This window comes from Leptidea sinapis, chromosome 15, assembly GCF_905404315.1.
Source record: "Leptidea sinapis chromosome 15, ilLepSina1.1, whole genome shotgun sequence".
NCBI classification, from domain to species: domain Eukaryota; kingdom Metazoa; phylum Arthropoda; class Insecta; order Lepidoptera; family Pieridae; genus Leptidea; species Leptidea sinapis.
In genome coordinates this window covers 11,786,057-11,809,546 of record NC_066279.1, presented here as the reverse complement: position 1 = coordinate 11,809,546, position 23,490 = coordinate 11,786,057, and the positions used below count along the sequence as shown (strand labels likewise).

At 34.3% G+C, this 23,490-nt stretch overlaps 1 protein-coding gene across 9 annotated transcripts in view; it reads right to left on the bottom strand.

The window, feature by feature from the left end:
• LOC126968307 (probable nuclear hormone receptor HR3) overlaps positions 1-23,490 on the bottom strand; it is a 146,132-nt gene that overhangs the window by 13,748 nt on the left and 108,894 nt on the right. For 2 of the 9 annotated variants that reach the window (XM_050813237.1, XM_050813238.1), the window contains exons 2-5: positions 18,819-19,676; positions 7,777-7,890; positions 6,326-6,439; positions 723-897 (exon numbers count right to left, since the gene is read on the bottom strand). In XM_050813237.1, the coding sequence (XP_050669194.1) occupies positions 723-897; positions 6,326-6,439; positions 7,777-7,890; positions 18,819-19,110 (695 nt within the window). In that variant the 5' untranslated portion in view covers positions 19,111-19,676. Of the gene's footprint in view, positions 1-722; positions 898-6,325; positions 6,440-7,776; positions 7,891-18,818; positions 19,789-23,490 lie in introns of those variants that run through there. The other 7 variants (XM_050813242.1, XM_050813241.1, XM_050813239.1 and 4 more) reach the window with 7 other exon arrangements.

The following is a 23,490-nucleotide window of genomic DNA, read 5'->3' as shown; positions in this document are numbered from 1 at the left end:
AGGCTGTGTAACGGGATTGAAGAAAAATCGCGGGAAACTGTCATGGGAATCGTTTGTTTTTAATCTGTGGTATGGCAAATGCTAAGAATTTGTGTCGCAGTGCGAAACGACTTACTCCCCGGATTTTATAGTTGCCTGGTACTTATGGCAAATATTTCTAGTTTTCAGTAGATTATTTTTTTTTGTTAAGCTGCTTATGTATTATGCTTATTAGCTGTAATTACAATTACAGTATTAGTACCCCCAACTGCATTCGCGTTTTCATTATTCGCGGATTAAAAAAAATATTCGCCTAAATATTGCCAATATTCGCGGCAAAAGATTTCTTTATTCGCGGATCTAATCGATACATCGGTACACATATTAATAAATTAAAAAGGATTCCAGTGGTATCCACCCAATAAGAAGTCAAATTAGATCTTATTACAACCACTTGAAGGAGTTTTAAAAATGCCAAGCAAGAAAAAATTTAAATATTCAACCAATACCTTAGCCTGAAGATAATTATTAATCAAATGGTCAAATACTTCAATAAAATTGATTTTTTTATGTATTTGTTGTTTTTTTCACTAGGAACGTATCATATAAGTTACCATTCGATATTCACTGACGGTTTCTGTATTCGCGGCATATTTATGGAACATATAGCCCGCGATTAAAGAGGTGTTACTGTACTCAGAATAAAACAAATGTTGTCGCTAGCAAAAACTAGATGGCGGTACCCGTTGTAATGTCCATGGAACTGATCACTTGAGCTGGGAGTCTGTCGCTGGGCATCGTAGACAGAGTCCGGTGCCGCGTCAATGTGAGCCCTCAGCTGTTGGGCAGCTTGATGCTGCTTAACTTCCTCTTGGACCTTCTCGCGTTGTTTCTTTGACATGCGTCCGAATTTGACAGCTGTAAAACATACTCTTTGGTCAATGTCTGTATAATAAATTAAGAGATTTTTATGGTTTAGACTTAGAGTGATAAGACGCACAAGATGTTGTCCTTATAGCATGGCGCCCTGCCCACTTAGTCCCTACCCGACGTTAGCGGTTGTCACTTTGTTATAGATGTTAAGTCATGTAGCCAAGAAATTATTTCACTACCGCGCTCTTCAAACCGAAACACAAATGGTGCTAGTACACTGTCGCTAAGCAGGCAAGAAAAGGCTCCAAGATTTAAATCCACTTGGAATGGAAAATTGGAATGGAAAAAATAGTATAAAGCTAATAATTGAGCCTTGTTCAAAACAAGCATTTTTTCCTTGGTAGTACAAAGAGCTGAGAAAGAAGTTTGAAAAATCTTGTTAATTTTTTCTAGAGCAGAAGTTAGTAACATTTTATTTTATTGTAAGTAACATTTTATAAAAAAAATTTATCGAATTGAATAATAAACATTGTTCTAAAATTTTACGCATACGATAAGTTGCATCTATTCGTCGAGAGAGGGCACTAGTAACATAATTTTGACCGACCTATTTATATTATAAAGAAAAAATATGTTGTTTTGATTTATTAGTTAACAGATTTGCATAGAATACAATAATATTTTCAATGGTTTAAGCTGTTTAATAAGTTTAAAGTTTATAAATAGGCCATTGAAACTGTGAGACCAAACTAAATAAATTATGTTTTTAAATACAGAAGGTAATTAAAACATTTTCAAATTACGAATTTCGAACGCTGAGCTGTAACAGGCCGAGGCGGCGCGACTTGTGTGCGTTTACTTTTATGAGTGTGAGGCAACGGTCGTTGGCATACTGCCGAGTGGCACAACGACCTCTGACGCTCTGTGACGTACTCTGTAGCGTAGTGATGTACCGTATAGCGCGGATCGACGCGTTCGCGATGCTAGGACTTGTTACTAAGGCTTCTTGCAGAGGTATAAGATAATTTTATAGCTGATTATGCATATTACACTAAATCACCTAAGGTGTAATTTTATTACGCATAGATTTGCGACTGGGCCGAAACTGTGTCATTTATATCGTAAAACGCATACGCGTGCATAAAATGTATGAAAATTTATTTTTAATGGTTTATTTGCTTATTTGTTTACCTTTTTAATCTTTTGACTAAAAACAGGAGTATTAGTATTATATTTACATACCAACTATAAACTACCCTCAATTAATAAAATTGATATTTGCATTATATTTGCTAATAATATGTTTTTTATTATGCTCATCGTATAAATCGAGAATACGTAGAAATACCTCGAGAGTATTGATACTACTCTTTTCTTCACTTTGTGCCTAGAAACTGCATCCTTGTAGGAAATCGCTTAAATGCTCCCTTTGGTGACTATTATAAGTACGGATGACGGAACGATATGGCTCATCTAAGGTTAATGGGCGGTTGAATGATAACGCAATACAAAACGACTTAATCCGTAGCGTAACAGCTTTATTGCAAACTTACTATTTCTTACTTTTATTTTTGTAATTGTTTTTGTTTGTTTTTCTGTGATATTATGTGTTTTTTTAAATTTACTATCCATTTATTTCAACTTCCCCAATAACATTGATTTTTAAGTGTCTCTTATACCCTTCATATCGAAACACAGTAGTGCCTTGGAGTACGCAAGCAAAAAAGCCACCAAAAAATTTTTGAGCCTACGTACGTGATTCCAAGTTATTTCTTCCTATTTTACTAAGGGAAAAGGAACGAGAGTATATACGGGTCACCTAGTAAGTGATCACATTGGCCTATACTTTTTTATAACAATTATAATATATACAATAACTCATTTAATTCAGGCAACAATTATTATTATGCCTATTACGTAAATACCTTAAAGTATGGCATACATATATAATAATAATAATAATATTGACACACTTTTTACACAAATTATCTTGTCCCAAGTTAAGCATATAGCCTTTGTTATGGGTTACAAGACAATGATATATTTAATACAATATACTTACTTAAACATACATAAATACATATAAATATCCATGACTCGGAAACAAACATCCATATTCATCATATAAATGTTTGCACCTACCGGGATTCGAACCCGGGACCTCTAGCTTGGTTGGTAGGATCGATAGCCACTCGGCTATACAGGTCGTCAAATTATATTTATATAACTATTTTAAAGCACCACAGGAACCACAAGAGCACAATTATATAGAGTCGAATAAACATAATATGTATATAATATGAAATTTGAAAACCGAAAACCGAAAACACATCAGTACCTCCCGTACATAAGATACATAATAGCTTTAAGGGTACACTTCTACAATAAAGTCCCAGCCACTGTTCAGGCATTATCTATAAATAAATTTAAATGTTTTATAAAAAATGGCTCTGTCGTAAATCCTATCACTCCACTGCTGAATATCTAAATGATCGGACAGCCTGGGACTAGATTGTTATTATTTTATAGCGATAGATATGACTGTACAATATTGTATATTTTTATTGAAAAGAGCGCAAAAAAAGAGTTTCTTGCGCCGCTTCTTCTCTCTCAGAGCGCCATTTGTTTCCGAAGCGGTAGTAGTATCTAGTAGTTAGAAATGACATCAAAAAGAATTCTCTCAAAAGGAATCAATTTTGAGAAAATAAATGCCTTTTATGCCTTTTTACGGGGCGGACGATTCAAGTTTTAAACAACATACAGCTTCTTCTGAGATTTATTATTTTTAATGTAAAAATAACGCCTAATTTAATATTTTTTTAAATGTAATTAAAAAAAATTTAACCCATAGAAAATTAAATTATCGAGTAACATTTTGTTTAAAAACACAAAAAAATGTTCTTGTTTAAAAAAAAGAACATTTTACATCTAGGCAGCAGGAGTCGTGGCGCAGAGCCTTATAACGTCTACAACACAAATGTCTTGTTACGTGTGATTAAAATAAAGTTACGTTGTATAGTGTTGCACAACAGCTAGTGATGTGGCGATTTAGTATCGATACTTGTATTTAAGTCTTAATTTTTATTTATTTATTAATTTGTTAGTATTGAGATATTCATTGTCGTTATTATGACGGGTACTGACGATACATATTTAATTAATTTGGTGATGATATTTCGATCCAATTGCAGGAATTGTGGTCGCAGCGGAAATGATTGACTGAACTGACTGATTAATGAACGACGGCATTGAGATACCTATATGATACAGGTATGGTGGAAGAAGGCGTTAATATATTTTTAATGATTCATTTTTATCTGTTTTATAAAATTTGTTCTGATAAATTGGGATTATAAAACGGCAGGAATAACATTTAGAGTGAAATTAAAGTTAGCATGTGAGCTTAGTTATTTAAAATGTAAACTGTTGTTGCAGTATCCAGGATACTTTGAAAATAACTTCAAAAAAAACTTTGAAATTTGCTGTTTTCATGTTTATTTATTTTCGTCCTTACTAAATAAATTACAGTTCAGCCACATCTACTACTTACTATAATTACATTCGAGTACCTGTTTGCAAGTAACAGTTTTTAATTTTTGTTCATGTGACTATTTCGGCTTATCTCAATAATTGCAGTATCAACTTTAACAGGATCTTTTACGGACAAATAGCCCATGTTATGTTGCTAACGCTATGTTCAATTTCAGAAAATGAAGTAGGATTCCAAGCAAATAAAGAAACATCAATAAAATTGTGTGCAAACTCGATTTATACTTGCTTGCTTAAGCCGCCGGCGGCCGTTCGTAATAAAATGCATTTATCGACAAAATATCGCGTCACTAGTAGTTACATCAGCTTATGCAATCTCTACGGTCGGGCTACGCGCAATGCTGGCTGTATAACTGGTAGAGGCAAGGAGTTTTTACCACAGTGTATATTTACCTGTCACGTGGGTAATGTAAGCAGCCAATATGGCAATGCATAGAATACATTACGGTATTTTATTGGGGTTCCGCGCCCGAAAGACAGAGGTGATAATAAAAGATGTTTTTTTTTATGAGAAAGTACCGAAATTATATATTGAAATATCTTTAATTCTTGTCCGTTGGTTTTGGTTCAGTAGCCAGGCTTGGTAGATGAAGTATGATACAAATGGTTCAGTTGTTCACCAGCTAACGTCAGAGTGTCGAATTTGCGTGACGGTGTGCGTGCGCATCGTAAAAATTCACACTGATAATTTTTCCCTGACGCGCCAAAATAAGTATAACTTAAGAAAATAAAAAAGCTATATATTGTAAACAAATTTACGAGTTGCTTCATATAAAAGTACAAAGTATAGAAATCGCAATGAAGTTGATTATACGTGTAAGAAACAATTATGCAACCGTTATCAGGAGAGGCGTGTTATCAGACGCGATAACGGGTCGTTGACCCCGCGCCCGGTACCACTTCCTCGTTGTATACTTATTTTTATTTCTCGCATTATTTACGACTTTCTTTGTGTTTAGTTTTTTTTTAATTGAACTCACAATGCAGACAGCTCGGGATAAATCACGTTTTGCATCTAAGTTTGTACATTTTTATACATTGCGTGTTTTATTTTTATTTTAATTAAATAGCAGGAGAACAAGGTCTATGTACAAAGTATAACGTTACCCTTATGGGATCACTTTAATGTTCGTCTGTCTGTCGGTCAAGACCCTTTATCTCGGGAACGCGTAGAGGTATCGATCTTCTAGGTTAACGTACAAAACAATACTGCCGTGTATGACGCAAAAACGGGAATCATAATTTCAAGGGTATTTTCCGTAAAGCTAAAACTATTAAATTGTTCAAGTACCTAGTACCGTCAATATACAAGTACAGTAAAAAATCTGAAATCTATACACTTGTAATTTAATTTAGAAAAAGGGGTGGAACCCTCGGTTATCACTTGTCACTTATATTATCTATAGTGTTCATCTACGATAGTATGACCACCACACCTATTATGACTCTGAAAGCCATTGTTATAACAAAAAATGACATTTTCCATCTTAAATCTTAGGATAACTGGCGCAGACAGATTTGATTGGAGTTATTGCAGTATGCAACACCTTCAATTTTTTTTAATCATATTGTAAGTGTTATGGGTATGCCTTGGAGACCAAAACAATTCTTGTCTTTTGATTTTGTTGTTTTAAAGAAATTTTACGATTTTTGATTATTTAACTTCATTATAGAGATTTGGTTGAATAAACCAATGTAGGAGGGTTTTTCCATTGCGATCATTTGACGAACCGTTTAAATTTTTATGGTTGGTATTTACACCTAATATTAATTTTATTTCTATACCCTAATATTAATTCTCTGCCCGAAATCAGAGACATTTAAACTCAGAACGGAAAGATAGAAACCCATTCCCAACTTAAAAAGCGGTTCGAAGCCTTGGTTACATCAATAAAATATTGGATAGAAAATTAAGAAAACTTACCATCGCGACTCATACCCAGCTTCAAGCACTTCTGCAGTCGGCAGTACTGGCAACGGTTGCGGTTGACGCGGTCGACGACGCACGCCTTGTTCCGAGGACATTGGTAATTCACCACTGAAATTATTTGCTGTGTTAATAAAAACCATTTAGCTTTATTTTCGGCTGAATGAAATTACCATAGCCTATATAAAATTGTTGGCTGAATAACAAAACCTTAGCCTTTTTAAAATGATGGCTGAATGAAATGTACTCGGTAAGAATACAAAGTTTAGACAGCACAATCAAAATGACAAATTTATTTAAAAATCACCGTTGGCGGGAAGTTCGTATGCGTGGATTTCAAAATTATTTGGATAGACGTATAATTTTACGGCATATCATTACCGTAATGAGCTCGAACAAAGGCATAGAAAAAAATTCTAAAAGTTATTGTTCATGTACAAACAATGAGACAATTTTAATGTATATGTTTTATGTATACTATGCTACATAGGAGGAATCCTTTTTTGATGCAACCTTAAAGAATTATAACTCCTAAATCTTAATGTCTTTATTTCCAAGTTACTCACATTTTATTTTAATTGTTTTATTTCATTAAGGCTTAAACGCATCAGAATTAATCGCGTAATTATAAGCTACAATATAATTTGGTCAATAATTAATCAGTTCTATGAATTGTTAAAAATCCTAGTTAATATACTTTCAAACAAGCTAGTCTTAAATGACAATAATAATCTATGAAATATCACATCCACTTTTTTACATGAATACTCATAAAGCTTAAAGGTATCGTTGCCAGGCCATAAAATCCAAAAAAAAAAATTAAATTAGTTGGTTATTAGAGTGGGGGCGCTGCTAGCGTTCTGACTTTTTTTTAAATATAAGCTATAATGCATTGTCTTAGATTAAAACTATGGAGATTTATTAATAAAATTTATAATTAATAGCAGAACTCGGCCACGTTTCATTATGGATCATTCCGTAAAAAATTGAACGAACTGCTTACGACTAATTCACCCTTTCTAGGGTAAAATTTTATAACCTACATATATTTCTAGTCAAGCGGTTGTATATTCCATACTGTATACGTTGAAAACGAGTGACTTATGATATGATATGACATGACTTCCTCCATTCATACAGAATTCTATTTCTTTAAAGATAGGATTTCTAAAAAAAGTTTCTTACTGTTTGCTCACTTACGTAATTTAAGAAACCTTTGTACGAAATTATTAAGCCCTGCGTGTTAGGGGTTGGTGTTATTGATATCAGTCAGTGAAGACAATTAGATAGGTACTATGTATACTTGCCAACTTAATAACTATACTTTGGTACCTTAGTAGTATTTTTTATTTTAAAAAGACATTAGACCCTGTTGGATAAAAGAAAAGTGGGAGACTTATTAAACTAAAAAAATATTCAATAAAAAATCATGAATGATTGAAGCCGACCTGTGCTCTGTGACCGCCTGAAGAAGCCCTTGCATCCCTCGCAGGTTATCACCCCATAGTGCACTCCTGACGACTTGTCACCGCACACCTTGCAAGGTATGATCTCAATTTGAGCTGGAACAAAAAATACATAGAGTTAAATTTATGTCATAAAAAAATCAAATGTTGTAATTGTTTCTTTTAATATAATGACAAATCTTAGTAATGATTTTCTTTTTCTCGTTACTTAACCTTAAATGACAATGTGCTCTCAAAATAAGCTATGGGCACAGAAAGAATAAATTTACGATGAGAAATTCTAGAATATTTTCATTTAAATAATAAATTAACACGGAACCACATAGCAGGACATTACAGTAAACAACCACGACAAATTGGCTGAATTATTTTACTAAAAAAAAAACAAAATAAAAAAACAATTAAAATTAGAATTTCTCATCCTAACATAATATTATAACAGTTATCTAATTATTTCCGCTAAAACGAACGAACTGATTCATTACGTTCGAAATTCAAAACTACAAGCGCCATTTTTGGTGGAGTTCATCGACCCCGGCAAGGTCGGATCGCGGGCGATGACTCTTAACGTAGCCATGTAGCGTATAGACATTTTAGATCTTATTTCCATTTAAATAAGGGTTATAATCTTCTTTAATCCAACAGCTGGTATTGTAATGCAGCATTATGAAGATTACGTATAGAAGGATAAGAATAGTCAGTTTATAGGGTTTCGTACCCGTTCCGTTATCAAAGGGAAGTCTGTTACTGAAACTCCGGTATTGGTCGTAGGTGTGTCTGTCTGTTTATCAGCGTATTATAAAACATAAACCGCAACAGCAAATTACCTGTGAAAGGCCCATCGAAATAAGTGCAGCGTTCATATTAGCCGAAACAGACGATTTTTTTTTTAAATTTTGATTCTGCTTGTACCGGAATTTCACTGACAGACTTGTTACAATTACCTTCAGATACTCTTACTTAGAAAATATAAATTAAAGTGTAAATGACCTTTTTGATATGCAATCACGCAAAAACTGCTAACAATTCGACGCGGAATGTACCGTAGATGGTTAGGTATACGCTTATGTATAATGTTTGCAATACCAATAACACTATCATTTATTCGATTTTCTTTTGTATTTTTTTAACAGTATGAACTCCAGCGGATGTTTATAATATAACCTGTGGAATGAGCTTCCTTGTGCGGTGTTTCCGGGACGTTACGACATGGGTACATTCAAAAAAAAAGCGCGTACACCTTCCTTAAAGGCTGACAACGCTCCTGTGATTCCTCTGGTGTTGCAAGAGAATGTGGGCGGCGGTGATCGTGAAATATAAATATTACTTCATATATAAATATATTTATATTTATATTATATACACCAAAACTAACACGGTTACACTCCAACACACTTACACGTGTAAGCTATAAACTAATCTGAGTTTGCATTAAATACATATCAAATATTAATTTAATGTGACAATCAAACATTAATATGAGTTAAATCGACAGACATTCATATGTTTATCTGGATTTAATTGACTTGCAAAATGGTTTAAGTTATACTTAATTAAGGTATATACACCTCTCTTTCTTGAGAAAATTATACCCAAAAAAGTCTTATATATCATTAAGTACATGAGAAATATGTTAAATATCAAAATCATGTCAAAGTCAAAGTCAAATAAACTTTATTCAATTAGGCTTAAATTAAGCGGTTTTTGAATCGTCACTATAAATATTGATAAATCTACCATATGTTCGGAAATATTAGAGCTCGTGAGAAGAACATACAAGAAACTCAACAGCCACTCTTTTCAATCAATAGAGTATTAAACAAAACAAATTAATTTGTAAGGTGCTGCATCCAATATACGAATTTTGTTAGTTAAAATCGTTTTAAATACCTACCAAATATTTAATAAAAAGTATTCAAGAATAAACTGTATAAATATTAATTATCCTATATTGGATGGAATAGAAATATTTAAAAAAAAAAAACATTTTTAAAGTATAACATAGCTTGTATATATAAAATCGTAAAATATACATTATTTTTATGGTAAACAACAACATAGACACCTATAATATACAGCCAAAGATGGCGTTGGAAATCTTAATCCTATGCTATTACTATAGGAAAGACCCCCATAATATTTCGTTTGAATGGTCTTAGGTCTTCTGGTGGTCTTTAGTCAAGGTGGTCGGGACCAAAAGCTATTTAGGTTTAAATATTTCCCATAGAGTTACATTGAAAACGAGGTTTGTGTACCAGGCTTGCATACACGTGCAGGAGACACGCGAGAGACGAGCGGATCGTCACTAGTAGACACATACATACAGAAACGAACTTGCGTCTCAACTTCTTGGGAGACTTAAATTCTCTTGGCTGAAACGCATTCAGAGACTAGCAGCAAGATTCGTGAACAATGGCGACAGACTACCCACTGGAAAAGCCTCTCATATACCACATGATAATACAGACATATTCAGTCTTGGATCATTTTTGAAAGACAGATCGCCAAGAAACAGAATACAGAACGAAAAAAAATCCGATATTTAATTGTCTTTCCAGAACAACATTTTCAGTGTGAATTTTTATTTTTTTACTACGAACCGTTGAATTTAATATTGAATGTAAAAAGAGCGGGCAAGAGGGGGATGTCGCTCGCCTTCGAAGTTTGAATAAACACCAATATCGAGCCCTCTAGTGAACGTCTAGTGAAATTGAATTTAATCGTCTAAATTGAATCATACCATTGATGAGACAATAACAAAGACCATAGACAAACTAATTTGTAATACTGTGACGCATCTCGCGTCAAATGTCAATTTGTTAATTAATTTTACAATTATTTCGTTCATAACATAACTAATTACTTCAAGAATATAATAATATTATACATATGTACATGATTTACCATTACTTATTATTATTAATTGAATTTCGAATTTCGACGGCGATAAGTGCGCTTAATCTCTTTTACTCTTTCTAGCCCGTATTTTCTTACCTCAGAGCTCTTTCTATGTTGTCTATGGATTACACAACCGTATTTTTATTTATATAAATAGGCTTAACACTTCTACGTGTTTGTGGGGAAGCACCCTGGTGACAGTGTAAAGAGATCGGGGTGATTTGATACGACCGAAAATATATTTTCACAGTGCAGTATGATTAACGTATGGACTGAGTTAGGTTTTACATAAGTAATCGTAAATACATTTTAGTCACCTCGCAGTAAGTGATCCCTGACAAAAAAGTTGCAATGGGAAGTCTACATTTAGGAATTTTAATTAAAGTATTTTTGATTGCGAATAATTTGCACGTGTGTATGCAATAGGTCAGCTGATCGTGACGTCATAGGTCACTGACCTCGCTCCAACTGTATCGTGTGACGTCAGAGTTCGCGTTCCACTTTGTGGATAGGATGCTATGAGAGTTCTAATGAGCAAAGTTTTGAATTGAATACTTTGTTTGAATTTCGAACACAGACCGATTTTGTTTTTATAACAATGGTGACAAATACCCTAGGGCTAGACTAGGCTGTGGTTAACGATCTCCATTCTCAGTATATTTCAACATCTTAAAATACATTAAAGTTTACTCCTATGAACTACTCTATAAAGCATGTTTTAACAAAACATACCAGAAATACATGTAATGTATTTCAGCAATCCTCATATATACAGCGGCACATCTCCAGTATTTCTAATAAAAATCAGTGAGTAGATAAAATCTCGTGTCAATTTCTTAAATAACAAATTTTGTATGCGTAACAAGGCTAAGGTCGACAATAGAACAGCCATTTGCCGATTAAAGTGTTAAATTCCAAGGATATGAATGACCAATACACACCCACACTACGTCATAGGTCATTGTTCGTTCAAAGCCGAGCTTCGAAATTTGAATTTTAATCTAACGGCCTGATACGTCATGGGTGAACGGCCGCGCTGTTGAACAGTATAACCTGTCTACGACACAGCTATAGCTGCGGCGACAAACTCTTAGGCATGAGTGACTGACTTGGCAGACAAAGGTGCTGGGTTTGATTTCCACGTTTGATGTTAAAAACAATTTTGCACGCATAAATTATACCTGTGGATTTCAATACATTGAATGAACTCTCAATGTAAATTACGTTTACGTGTATCAGCCACGAAATAAGGAAAGCCTGATTTTACATTTATTTGGTGGCGCGTCATAATAATATCTGCTATGATATGCCGCGCAGCCAAATATATATATATTTATATCTATATATCTGCTATGATGTCTCAGAAGTCTGCCGTATTCTTAAGAAGGTAAGCTGACTATCAAAAAATCTTCATCACTAACCATCTGTCTACGAAAGCTATTCTTGTAGAATTCAGCTCCATATCTAAAACCAATTAAATATCGAATACCGTTTACGATTCGAATTTCGAATTGTTCTCGGAGTCTCTAAATATCCGTTTGAAATGCCGTCATTTGTAATTTAACATTAAAATAAGCCCAAAGCTATTTTACATACAGCCAGCGTATAATAATTATAGGTTTTAATTGATAATGTCTAGAAATATAACGGCAATAAAAGCATTTTTATTGATCAATTGAGGAACTCATTATTCACGTGAGGTAAAGTTCCATGCACGATAAGTATAAGTGTATTTCACAATAAATACTGTTACAAAAGAATTCTCGATATCATCAAACATCATCAAGTTGAACGCCCTCGTATTAAATCGTCAGCTGATCGCTCGCCAAAACTAAAAATATTTACGTAAACATCGCTATTATTCTAAAAATACTCATATTTTTTATGACAATAAGGGACGAGATGAGCAGAACGTTCAGCTGATGGTAATTGATACGCCCTGCCCATTACAATGCAGTGCCACTCAGGATTCTTGAAAAATCCAAAAATTCTGAGCGGCACTTCAACAGCACTCGTCACCTAGAGACAAAAGATGTTAATTCTGGTTTGCCCAGTAATTTCACTAGCTACGGCAATGTTCAGACGAACCCACAGTAATGCTTACACATTACTGCTTCAAGGCAGAAATAATCGCCGTAGTGTTGCCCAGAATCTAGACGGCATCCTGTGCAAAGCAGCCACTGGTATTTATTTAGTTATAATTATTTAATGACTCATTTAAATTATACATACATATTTATGTATCTGCACCGTGTATTATTTTGTGTACGTAAACCCCAAAAAATAATCTTTTATTGAAGAAAAATACTGGCCAGCTTATAAAAAATTAACAGTAAAAGTAGTGTCGCAATAAATATATCGCATAAACTAACATATAAGTATATCAATATTAAACTAAATGCAAATTTATGTAAAGAAAATGCATTTATTATCTATGACGTTAGACTTTATCGCCATAAATTACAAACGAAAATGCAAGTGCCACCGCTTATTTGGAACGCGCCCTAAAATAAAAGTGACAGCGTGACGTCACACGCATTAGTCGACGCTGCAGCGCGGGAAGTTTTTTTTTAGCAATTAAGTCCACGGTCGTGCTATACTTTGACATACATACCTAATTATTAATAACTTTTTGATGTCTTTTTTCATTTAGTAGTAAATTTTTTTCTCAACGTCGTATATCTAAGATTGTGGAGTAATGGATGTTTTAGATATAATTGATTATTTGACTAACATTATAAAGATTTTAACAAAGATCCGGGTACCTTAATCCAGAGTTAGTGGATAAAGTCAAAAATATGCAAAAACTCACGAGCATAGACTTTACCGTCACGTGAATCTCGAGGCTATAGTTTCTCGAAACCTAATAAGACATAATAACATAAAAAAAAAACTGAAAAGAGTGAATATGGCGCGAGATCTCGAACTTAAAATAATAGCGGATAGTTAAATAATTTAGCTTTTTCATATTTTCAAGCTTCTATGTATATTAGCATTTTTTCGTAATTGAAACAATTTATTATTCAAACAAAACAAATCTTATCATTATATTTACAATACCATGATAGCAATAAATTAAAACTATAATAACTGGGAAGTATACCAAAAATACTGGCAATATTTCCGTGTTGGATAGCTAGGCTGATCCGTTGACCGAAATAGCTGCCAGCGCTTGGGTTTCCAGTAGCCTTATTCCGGCGCGTAGATAGTATTTTATACATTCTCCGCGCCTCTGGGCCGAACGGGCCAAGTGTCTCGTAATTCAAATAAAATTTGATATACAAACTAATATAATAAGTCATTTTAAAAAGTACTACATAAATATGCTAAGAAGATGTTGAATTAATAACATGGTCGGATTATATGTATCACTCATTCATTAACTTGTCAATTTTATGTCATACAAAGCTTAAAGCACTACTGTCAAAATTTTACGGTTTTGGTCTCCATCAACAAAAATTGGTCGACCGTCATTCTATGTATTACTTCTTGGGCATTGTGTTCAGTGGTTAATCCATCCAAGATATTGTCCCTTTTATACTCAACAGAGAAATGTCTTTTTGAGATGAGATTTCTTGACTGCACAGTGCCAATTAGCTTTTTAGCTACGCGAGGTGCCAGGTGTACCTCGCGTAGTTAATTGATAACGCTGCGACTGGCGTCCACTTGTGGACCGTAACACCCAGTTGACGTCAAAGCGGTGCCGTCGCTTGCCGGGTGGCTGTAATGACGTACAACCTTTACCTTATTTCTTTATTTCGCGACCCTATTACAGCTTGAAAAATTCTAGCGACCACCTTGATAACTATGAAGACGCACTGGATCACATGTTCGTTGCATTCCAATGAAATTACAATCAAAAAGTTAATTTAATTGAAATAATACGCTGAAATCTACGTGGACAAAGCTGCATGCACTCGCTAGTAAAAAGTAAAACCCAATTTAAAAACAACGTTTGCATTATGTACAGCGTGAATCAACTTTAATTGACGTAAAATGGTTTCATTCACCTCTATGTTGCGGCGAAAAGGGTGTTAAAACAGTATTTTTAAAACACTTAATATATTGAAGAAAAGATGGTAAATTCGCTCTTTCCAACTGAGCCAACCGCTCGAGTGACGGATCGTTTAAAAATCTTGTATGCTTTGTTAAACTCTCAGGTTGTGGCTTCATCTATAGGATCTACTTTACAGATAACCTGTTCAACCCCATTATTTGCATATTAGGAAATTGACTTGAGATGTCACTCTTACAAATCCAAACACACAATCGCACGAAAAATCGTTCGAAAAATTTTATTTACAGTTTGATTTGTGTTATTAATCCCAGAAGTGAGGGTTATCACTTTAAAAGGCTTTTTTAATAGAAGAGGAACACAAATGAGCGTACATACAGCACCAAGTAACACACGCCTGTTTTGAGTAAACAGTGCGTATGTTCTAATGTACCCGCGTAGTTTATTGGTAATGTGGTGTCCACAAGCGGGACGCAAACAAGAGTTGACGCCGAACGACGAAGCGGTGCTAGTCAGGTGCCGGGTGGCCCTAATGGGGTACAACCTTTACCTCACTTTCTTCCTCTAGCTCAGTGTTTTTCAATCTTATTTATTTCGTGACCCCATGACATAATTTGTAATTAATTTTCAAAGACTACCATAATGATTTCTAAATGATAATGAAGGTTTAAAATTATTAATACCATTCGACACTTCATACCTGTGTGACTTTACATTCTTTAGAAAATGCACCACGATATGTTAACTTTTTTGAAAATTTTACAAGGGTGCTCATTTAAATTGTGTTTTGATTACAAGATTACCTTTATAAGACCAAGACTTAATGACCTTCAGATTGATAAACACTGCTCTAGTTTTTCATAAACTGAATCCACCACGCATTATTAATATCTTAGATAATTTATACGTAGATATACGACGATACTAGATAGAGTCTCCGATAAAAACAGGCCAGGAATATGAGTTTAGTATGCGTGACAAAATACGTCTTACACTCGCGATTTGTATGACACTTTGTGTGTGCGTGAATTGCTCAAAATACAGGCTTGTTCTAAACCCAATTCTTTTTCGACGTTTTCACAGTCGATTAAGATTAACATTTGTTGGAGCAACTTCCACCAAATAAGCCCTCTACAAGTCAAATATTTCCATTTGTACCGAGTGCGTCAATGTCCAGTTAACCTACATTTTGCCGATTATCGTTCGACAAAGAAAAACCGAATGTTTTGTGGGTCACAAATTAGTAAAATACGCGCCCATTTGAGATAATTACCGCTGATTGTGAGAAAATCGGGGCCGTTTAAACAACTACTTACGGTAATAACCGGGTTATTGAGAAAAGCGTTGCACAGAGACGTCGCTTTGTTGTTAACCTTCCACAGCCTTAAAAAGCTCCTGTAGTTCCTCTGGCAGAGTTATGAGGAGTACAAATGAGTGTACTCCTCATAACCACCTGACATCATTACCAGAGTAATCACAGCATCGTTGCTGGTCGTTTTTTTAAGACAATAAGGTACGAAATGAGCAGGACTTTCAGCTGATAGTAATTATTACGCCCTGCCCATTACAATGTAGTGCCGCTCAAGATTCTTGCAAAATCCAAAAATAATCAGCGGCACTACAATTGCGCTCGTCACCTTGAGACATAAAATGTTATGTCTCATTTGCCCAGTAATTTCAATAGGTACGGCGCACTTCATACCGAAACACAATAATGATTACACATTACTGCTTCACGGCAGAAATGTGCAAGTTTCTTTCAAATTCTAATAAAGTCATCATGTCGGATTTATTTATTATTTTTTAATTTTGAATTCTTGAACTTTGTTAAAGTGTAATTTAACAGTAAATTTAAATATTACACAGTATATTTATATGTACACAGTGAAACTGTTTAAGGAGGCATCCTTATGTCATTATCTCACTATGTCTGTTTTATATAAACTTATATATGTATTTGGTTCCAAATAAATAAATATAAAAACAGCTTTTCGGAACCCACGTATAAGTTACGGTGTGAGAAGTCATCATGAGTTTAATGGCAGGTTTGCAAGATGCCAGCTAACAGTCAATTAAAAGTAAATACGAACTTTGTACAAACACACAGATATCACTATTTACTGTATACTTAGCTTATCTGTCATTATGCGTTGTTTTTTTTTTAATATACGGAATGCAGCTATCTGGCAGACTCGCTGTGATTTCAATACTTTCCGTAATGGGGGAGTTTGAAGTCAATTGTATTGCAATAATTTTTAAAGTGAAATTCCTCACTCCTGGTATTAATTAAAAAAAAAATAATTTGTAACAAAAATTTATGAACGATGCCAGAGTCGAACCTGCGGCCTCTTGGGACCTGTCCGCGCGCTCTTATCAACTGCCAACCGTTCGGGTGACACATGGTTCGTAAATCTTGGTATGTCTTGTTCAACTTTCAGGTTGTGGCTCCATCTACAGGATCTACTTTATAGTTGATAGCCTGCTCAACCCCAATAATTGCATATTACGAAATTGACTTGAGATGTCGCTCTTTCAAATCTAAACAATTTGTTTGATCGAGACCTGCATCGTACATAAATTTTTGTTACAAATTTAATTTGTATAGTTAGAAGTAATTTTTTTTTTTAATTATTTCCATTCGAATTCCTTTTGACGTCCGTTAAATTCACATGATGCTCCGGGAGAAAAGACACGGCGCAAAGCAACTCGAAATTCACCCCGTATTATTCCGTGGTGGGTGTGCCTTTTTGGCCCAATGTGATATCAAACTAAACTTGTACTTATCGAACTATTACTGGCCACTGCAGATCAAACAAACATCTGAGAACAACAAAACTCAGAGAGTCCACCAGATGTAGATTAAGGATGAAACATCTTATCATATCCTCAGAAGATGCAGTGACCTTCTAACAGAATTCACAGCATTTAAAGAGATGCTGTACCATGTGTGGCGAAGGATAAAAGTACTCAAACGCGGGTAACCCTAACCCCCTAAGCACAAAAAAAAACAATGTCAAATCCACTAGAAAATTCAGCCTTTCAAACATACAAAATATTACAACATCAAGATATTCAAACACAAGACCATATATTTTGTTAAAAGTATTTTTATCAGCATAATCAAACTCGCGACCGATTTGCAACGCTGATTCTCATATCATCCACTTACGTCTAACGCTAATTCTAAAATATAATACGTATTTCAATAGAATATCTTACCATGAGACTCCATTATAAAATAATTTAAAATTCGAACAACCGTTAATGAGATAATTTGAAATTCGAACGAAAGTATATTGAATTAAATATAATGTAGGCTGTAGAAGTGTGTCTGGGAGAAAATCAATGTTCTCCGTCTACGCAATGTTACGTAACAGGCGAGACATGAGCCTTCTACGGATTTTATCAAGTCTCAGCTCATCCACTATTTAGAAATTCAAATTAAGAACTAAATACACATTCGGTAAATTGTAATTTGAATTAATGAATTTTACTAAATCAAATTTTAAGTAGCCACAATATTACGTTACAATCTATACGATTCCTCGGCTTTTTACGTTAGAAAGTACGCAAGCTGGGAAAAATCTAAATCTACTTAAGATGTGGAACAATTATATTATGTATTAAGTCTAAAATATTCATAATAATAATAATTTATAATTCATACTATATATAGATAGTCGGACGAAAGAGTGCAAAATAAGTACCTATCCAACCTATTTTATGATCTTAGAATACAAATACACTACTCATAATATGTATCAACTAAAAATTTAACTAGCAATTAATGTCAAAATAGGTATAAAAGTTAGTTTATGTGTTATAAATAATTCTAGTCCGTAAAATATGAATCTGTAGCGTACACATCTAGTTTGAAATTCGAACATGGAGGTCAATGGCATACAGTTGTCAATTTGTGGTTTCGAATAATGCTGGCCAATATTAAATGTTTATGTTATTATAACAGCCTTCATTGTATGTATTTATTTAAAAAAGAACTACTGCATCATTAAGTCATTCGATTTAGATTTAAATTTGAAAATCGAATGTCATCGGCCAGCGAATTGCCATTGAATAATGATCAAAATGGAATCAATAGACAAAATAATACCTCTAATAGAGTTGGCGGATTTCTTGTCCATGAACATTCCTGAGATCGATGACCCGAACATCCCGTCGCTATTGCCGGGAGGGGGGGAGGTGCTGTCAGCCACTGATCCTGATATGTCCATCCCCATTTGATTCATCACCCCTTGGACCTCGCTGTGAGGCTCCCTCTTCATCTGCATTCCTTGGGGAAGCCCCTGCTGATGCAGCATCGTCGAGGCCGACGAGTGACCCCCGTGCTGATCAGGAGGCCACTGAGACCCAAACAACTCGTGGAATTGGTTGTTATTCATCATGATCTTTCTTCAAACTTTCAAACTTTTTAAGTAATTTTCGGCCAGTGTACCGCGAATCGAATTCGCATTTCGAATTACACTAGTATCACTATGGATTTTGGTGTTTAAAAAAAACCAATCGACTTTGTCGGTAAGGCAACGTTCCGTTTCACCATAAGTTGTTTTTTCTTCGAAAAAAAAACTCTATGGCACTGTTATTCAACTTGGTTGAGGGGCTTGTTAACTGATGTATATATTCCGGCCTAAAGGCGAAGTAAGATTTCGCTTAGCAAAGTTCAACTCAGGTATTAACTTTTTAAAAAGCAACAAGTTTTTTGGCATTTTGCCGCCGTGGTCTCCGTTTAATTTTGCTTCCCGTTTCAAAAAAACATATTAAGGCACTGTTGTAACTCACGAATAAAACAATCTGTAAAAAGAAAAGAAAAGCAGAAGAGAGAAGTTATCTAAAATAAAATTGATAAGGATTTATGGACCGGACCGTTGTAATAATCCTGGCTGATTTACATTTGGTAACGTTCCGAAAATCCGTGTCACTGTCACTTAAGGCACTATCACTTGTCACCTCACTGTAAAAAAAGTAATATATTTGTACGTATATTTGTACTATCGGTTTACAACTCGGCTGTTAAGATGTTGTCGCTATGGCCGCCCGAACGAGACTGACGCCCTCAGTTCCGTGATCCGTCGGGCTCACTAAATTATATTTTTTCATTCGAACTCATAGTGATGTGGTGATAGTTCAATCGCCTCGAGATAGGCGATCCGTCAAAATTCACGAAAATATAGAAAGCCCGGGACTGCGTTTTTTAAAATTTTCTAAATGGTTTGCTTATTACATTACTGGTTATATTGTGTTGAGAAAATAACATGATGGCTGTAATAAGCTGTTCGATTTTGATTATTGAAACTTGGCTGTACCGTCCAGGCCTTTGCAAAAAAGTCCTGATCACTGAGAAAATTATTAAAAATAAATAGTTCATTGTAGACATATTATCATTCATAGATGTCGTGTGTTATAATTACGTTATTTTCAGTTCTAGTGAAAAATAAGGCGGCTGAAGGAAAACGTTTTTTGCTTTTTTAAGGTATAAAGGCACATATAAGTAAGAAAATAAGTCTTGGATGAATGGTTAAGGAAATAGTTACAGGCAATTGTAATTAAAAGACATTTTCCTGTGTGTGTGTGTTTGCGCGCGCACACATTCTCAGCGGCGTCACCGCGTGTCGTTGAACCCGACCCAAACAAAGTAGATTTCGGTGAAATGCTGTTGAACTCTAGTTTGAATGTCGGCAATTCGATTTTTGAAAATCTTAACCGTCATCATTGAGTGTGTATTGAGTATTGTAAGACAATCAGGTAATGAGTTTTTTCCGTTAGGTCATTGAACTCCCGAATGGAATTTGGAATTTTTGGCAAGTCATAAAAGAAAAACGTCATTTATATTTTTTATCACATTCGTCATCGTGAATACATAATTGTGAAGTATATTACTATAAGGGCTATCCCAGACTTACTTATTACTCGGTCAATGACCTCGATTTTCGGCTGTTCAATTGTTCATACTTGAAATAATATCTTTAATAGCCGTTTTTAAGCATTGATAATAACACCAATATACAACGTATTTAAGGATAATATAGGCTATACGAGAACGATAAATTAATTTCTTTTAAAAGGTCAACAACCCCTATGTCTGTTTTTAATTTGACAATTCCTCATAACATAATTTTTTCACATAATATGTGATGTAATTATAATATTGTCAAAACGCCTGTAGGCTCTAAACCGACCGTGTAGACAAAAATGGTATGTGACCAAAATAAACAATATTAATGTCATTTATTTATTTCAACATTACTTTGATCTTTCTTAATTTAAATAAAATATTTTCTACATGTAACAAAATTTTTCTTTGAATAAAACAAAGAAATTATACTCATTTTCTTTGTTTTTGTGTAATAAAAATATTGTTAGTATAAAAGTTACACCCCTAATTTTTTCAATGGTTCATCAACCTCCATTTATTGAAAATTCGATTTTCAAAACTTTTAAATATTCCAAATTTAAATTTCAGTCAATGTTCGATTAAGAGTTAAAGTTACGCATACATACCTAACTGATGAGTAATTATTTTAATATGTCAAAGACCTCGTTGACGTCGTACAGTAAATTTTCAAAAATATAGTATACTTCTTTCAAATCTCCATGTCGATTGAAGATTTTTGAAATAATGTCTACAAGTTATTTATGTAGGTCGTTGACCCCGGCATGACGGAGTACATATTGTTAATAGTGAGCTGTTTGGACAATTTGTAAACGATTTCGTAATGTTGAACAATGTGCATTATATTAATAAATTAAATACTATTTATTGCGACACCAGTCAAATATTAGTCGCACATACCGGATAAAGTTGCGTACCATATTTTTTTTTAATAGATTAGGAGGGCAAAGGAGCCTACGGGAAACCAGGTAACGGGATGATATTATGAAAAAACATTAGATAATTTATACGGCTAGATAGAGTATCTTGCTGTTAGACAACCGATAAAAACAGGCCAGGTATTATACTTTAGTGTGCGTGGCAAGCTACGTCTTACACTTAGGATTTGTATGACACTTTGTGTTAGTGTGCGTGTCAACAAAATAGAGGTTAATTCTAAACTCAATTTTTTTCGACGTTTTCACAGCCGTCATGTGATTTAAGGTAGAAACATTTTCGTCTATTATTCCAATCAACCGTTCTATCCTCTTTTCTCTTTGGTTTTTGACCCTAGATTAGAATTATTATCAAATAAGACCACTACCGTAATTATCTGTGTTTCTTTATATTCTATATATTTATGTTTTTGTTATTCTTAGTGTTAGAGTTAAACTAATAAAAAAAAATTGAAATAGTTGTGATTTTGCGAGAATCCATAATAATCCAAATCTTGTGATTTTTATTGAGTATAAATTCCGGGTAAAGTATTGTCTTTAAACAATTAAGGACACGTGTCGCCTTTACACGAGGCATCTTCAGGAGATGTTGACTCGCCTAATCCTGGCACGAGACTCTGCCTCCTCGTCTGGGGTAATAATAATAAAGCCAAATAATAGAGCGCTATTGTGTTTTTTTGTTTTTTATTAATGAATGGTACACATTCTAATGAGCAAGGAGTAAGTATCACCTCCATCAGATAATTAATATGGTTTCTCGTCACTTCATATCAAAAAGAATAATATAAAAAACAAAAGACGACAATTTCTCATTTCAAATTATAGCACTACGTTACGTCTGTATGTAGCAGTTTTTACTTTTAATATATAAATGTGTGTGGGTATTAGAGTGTCATTACCGCGCCACGTGGCCCAGGAATCGATAGGTCAATGTTCTGAGCACGTGACGTCACAAGGTCGCCCGCCATGACTAAAATTCGACGTAGGTAGTTCCTCGTTGCTCTGTCTACGCCTATTATATTTTATTGTCTATAGCGTCAGTCTGTGGCTTGAATATATACTAGTAAAATAAATCTTATGACCGTTTGTTATTTTTAAGTGATACTTCTGGGATTAAGTACACAAATTTTATTTCTACCATTTATGGACGCCTCTCGGGTAACGTCCCAACGCTGTTTCCAACTAAGCCAACCGTCCACATGCATGATCATGATGAAGCATGATCCGAAGGTAAATCTTGCTATGTTTGTTCAACTGTCGCGTTTTAGTTGGCTTAGTTGGTAAGAGCGCCGGGACGTAACCCGAGGAGTAGGTTCGAATCCCGCAACGTCCATAAATTTTGGTAGAAATTAAATTTGTAGTGATAGGTACTAAGTTCGTTTAAATCCTTGTTACTTTGTTTAAATCCGCTTCTCTCCGGAACTTCCAGTTAAATCCAAAAATAATTTTAGTGGCTAGTCTTACTAGCTAAGTCGAGTTAGTAAGTCTTTTGTGGGGCGATGTACCTATATGCTTTTACAACGAGATCCCAGAAAATCTTCAAATGTATTACGAAATTCAAAAACGTTTATATACGTAGACGTTTATGTGGTAAAGGTTAAGTACTTTAACATAATTGACTTTATGATACCACAGGTTGGGAATGGAGCGACTGCCGTAAGGCTATTTAATTATAAATTTGATTGTATCGAAATTAAAAAAAGGGGTTTTTTGCGCCCGAACTTCTTAGGTCGGAGGCATTCATTTCCGAATGGGAAGTACTTAGTTTTTGACTTCCAATAAGTGATTTCATATCCTATTTTGAATAAAAATATTTGAATTTGAATATCCGCCTACATATTAGATCGAATTAAATGACGCAGTTTATCTTATATATATAAGAACTCCTAAACTACGTCATTTGAGCTTTTGTATTGACAAAAGCTCTCCGAGAAGGTGTC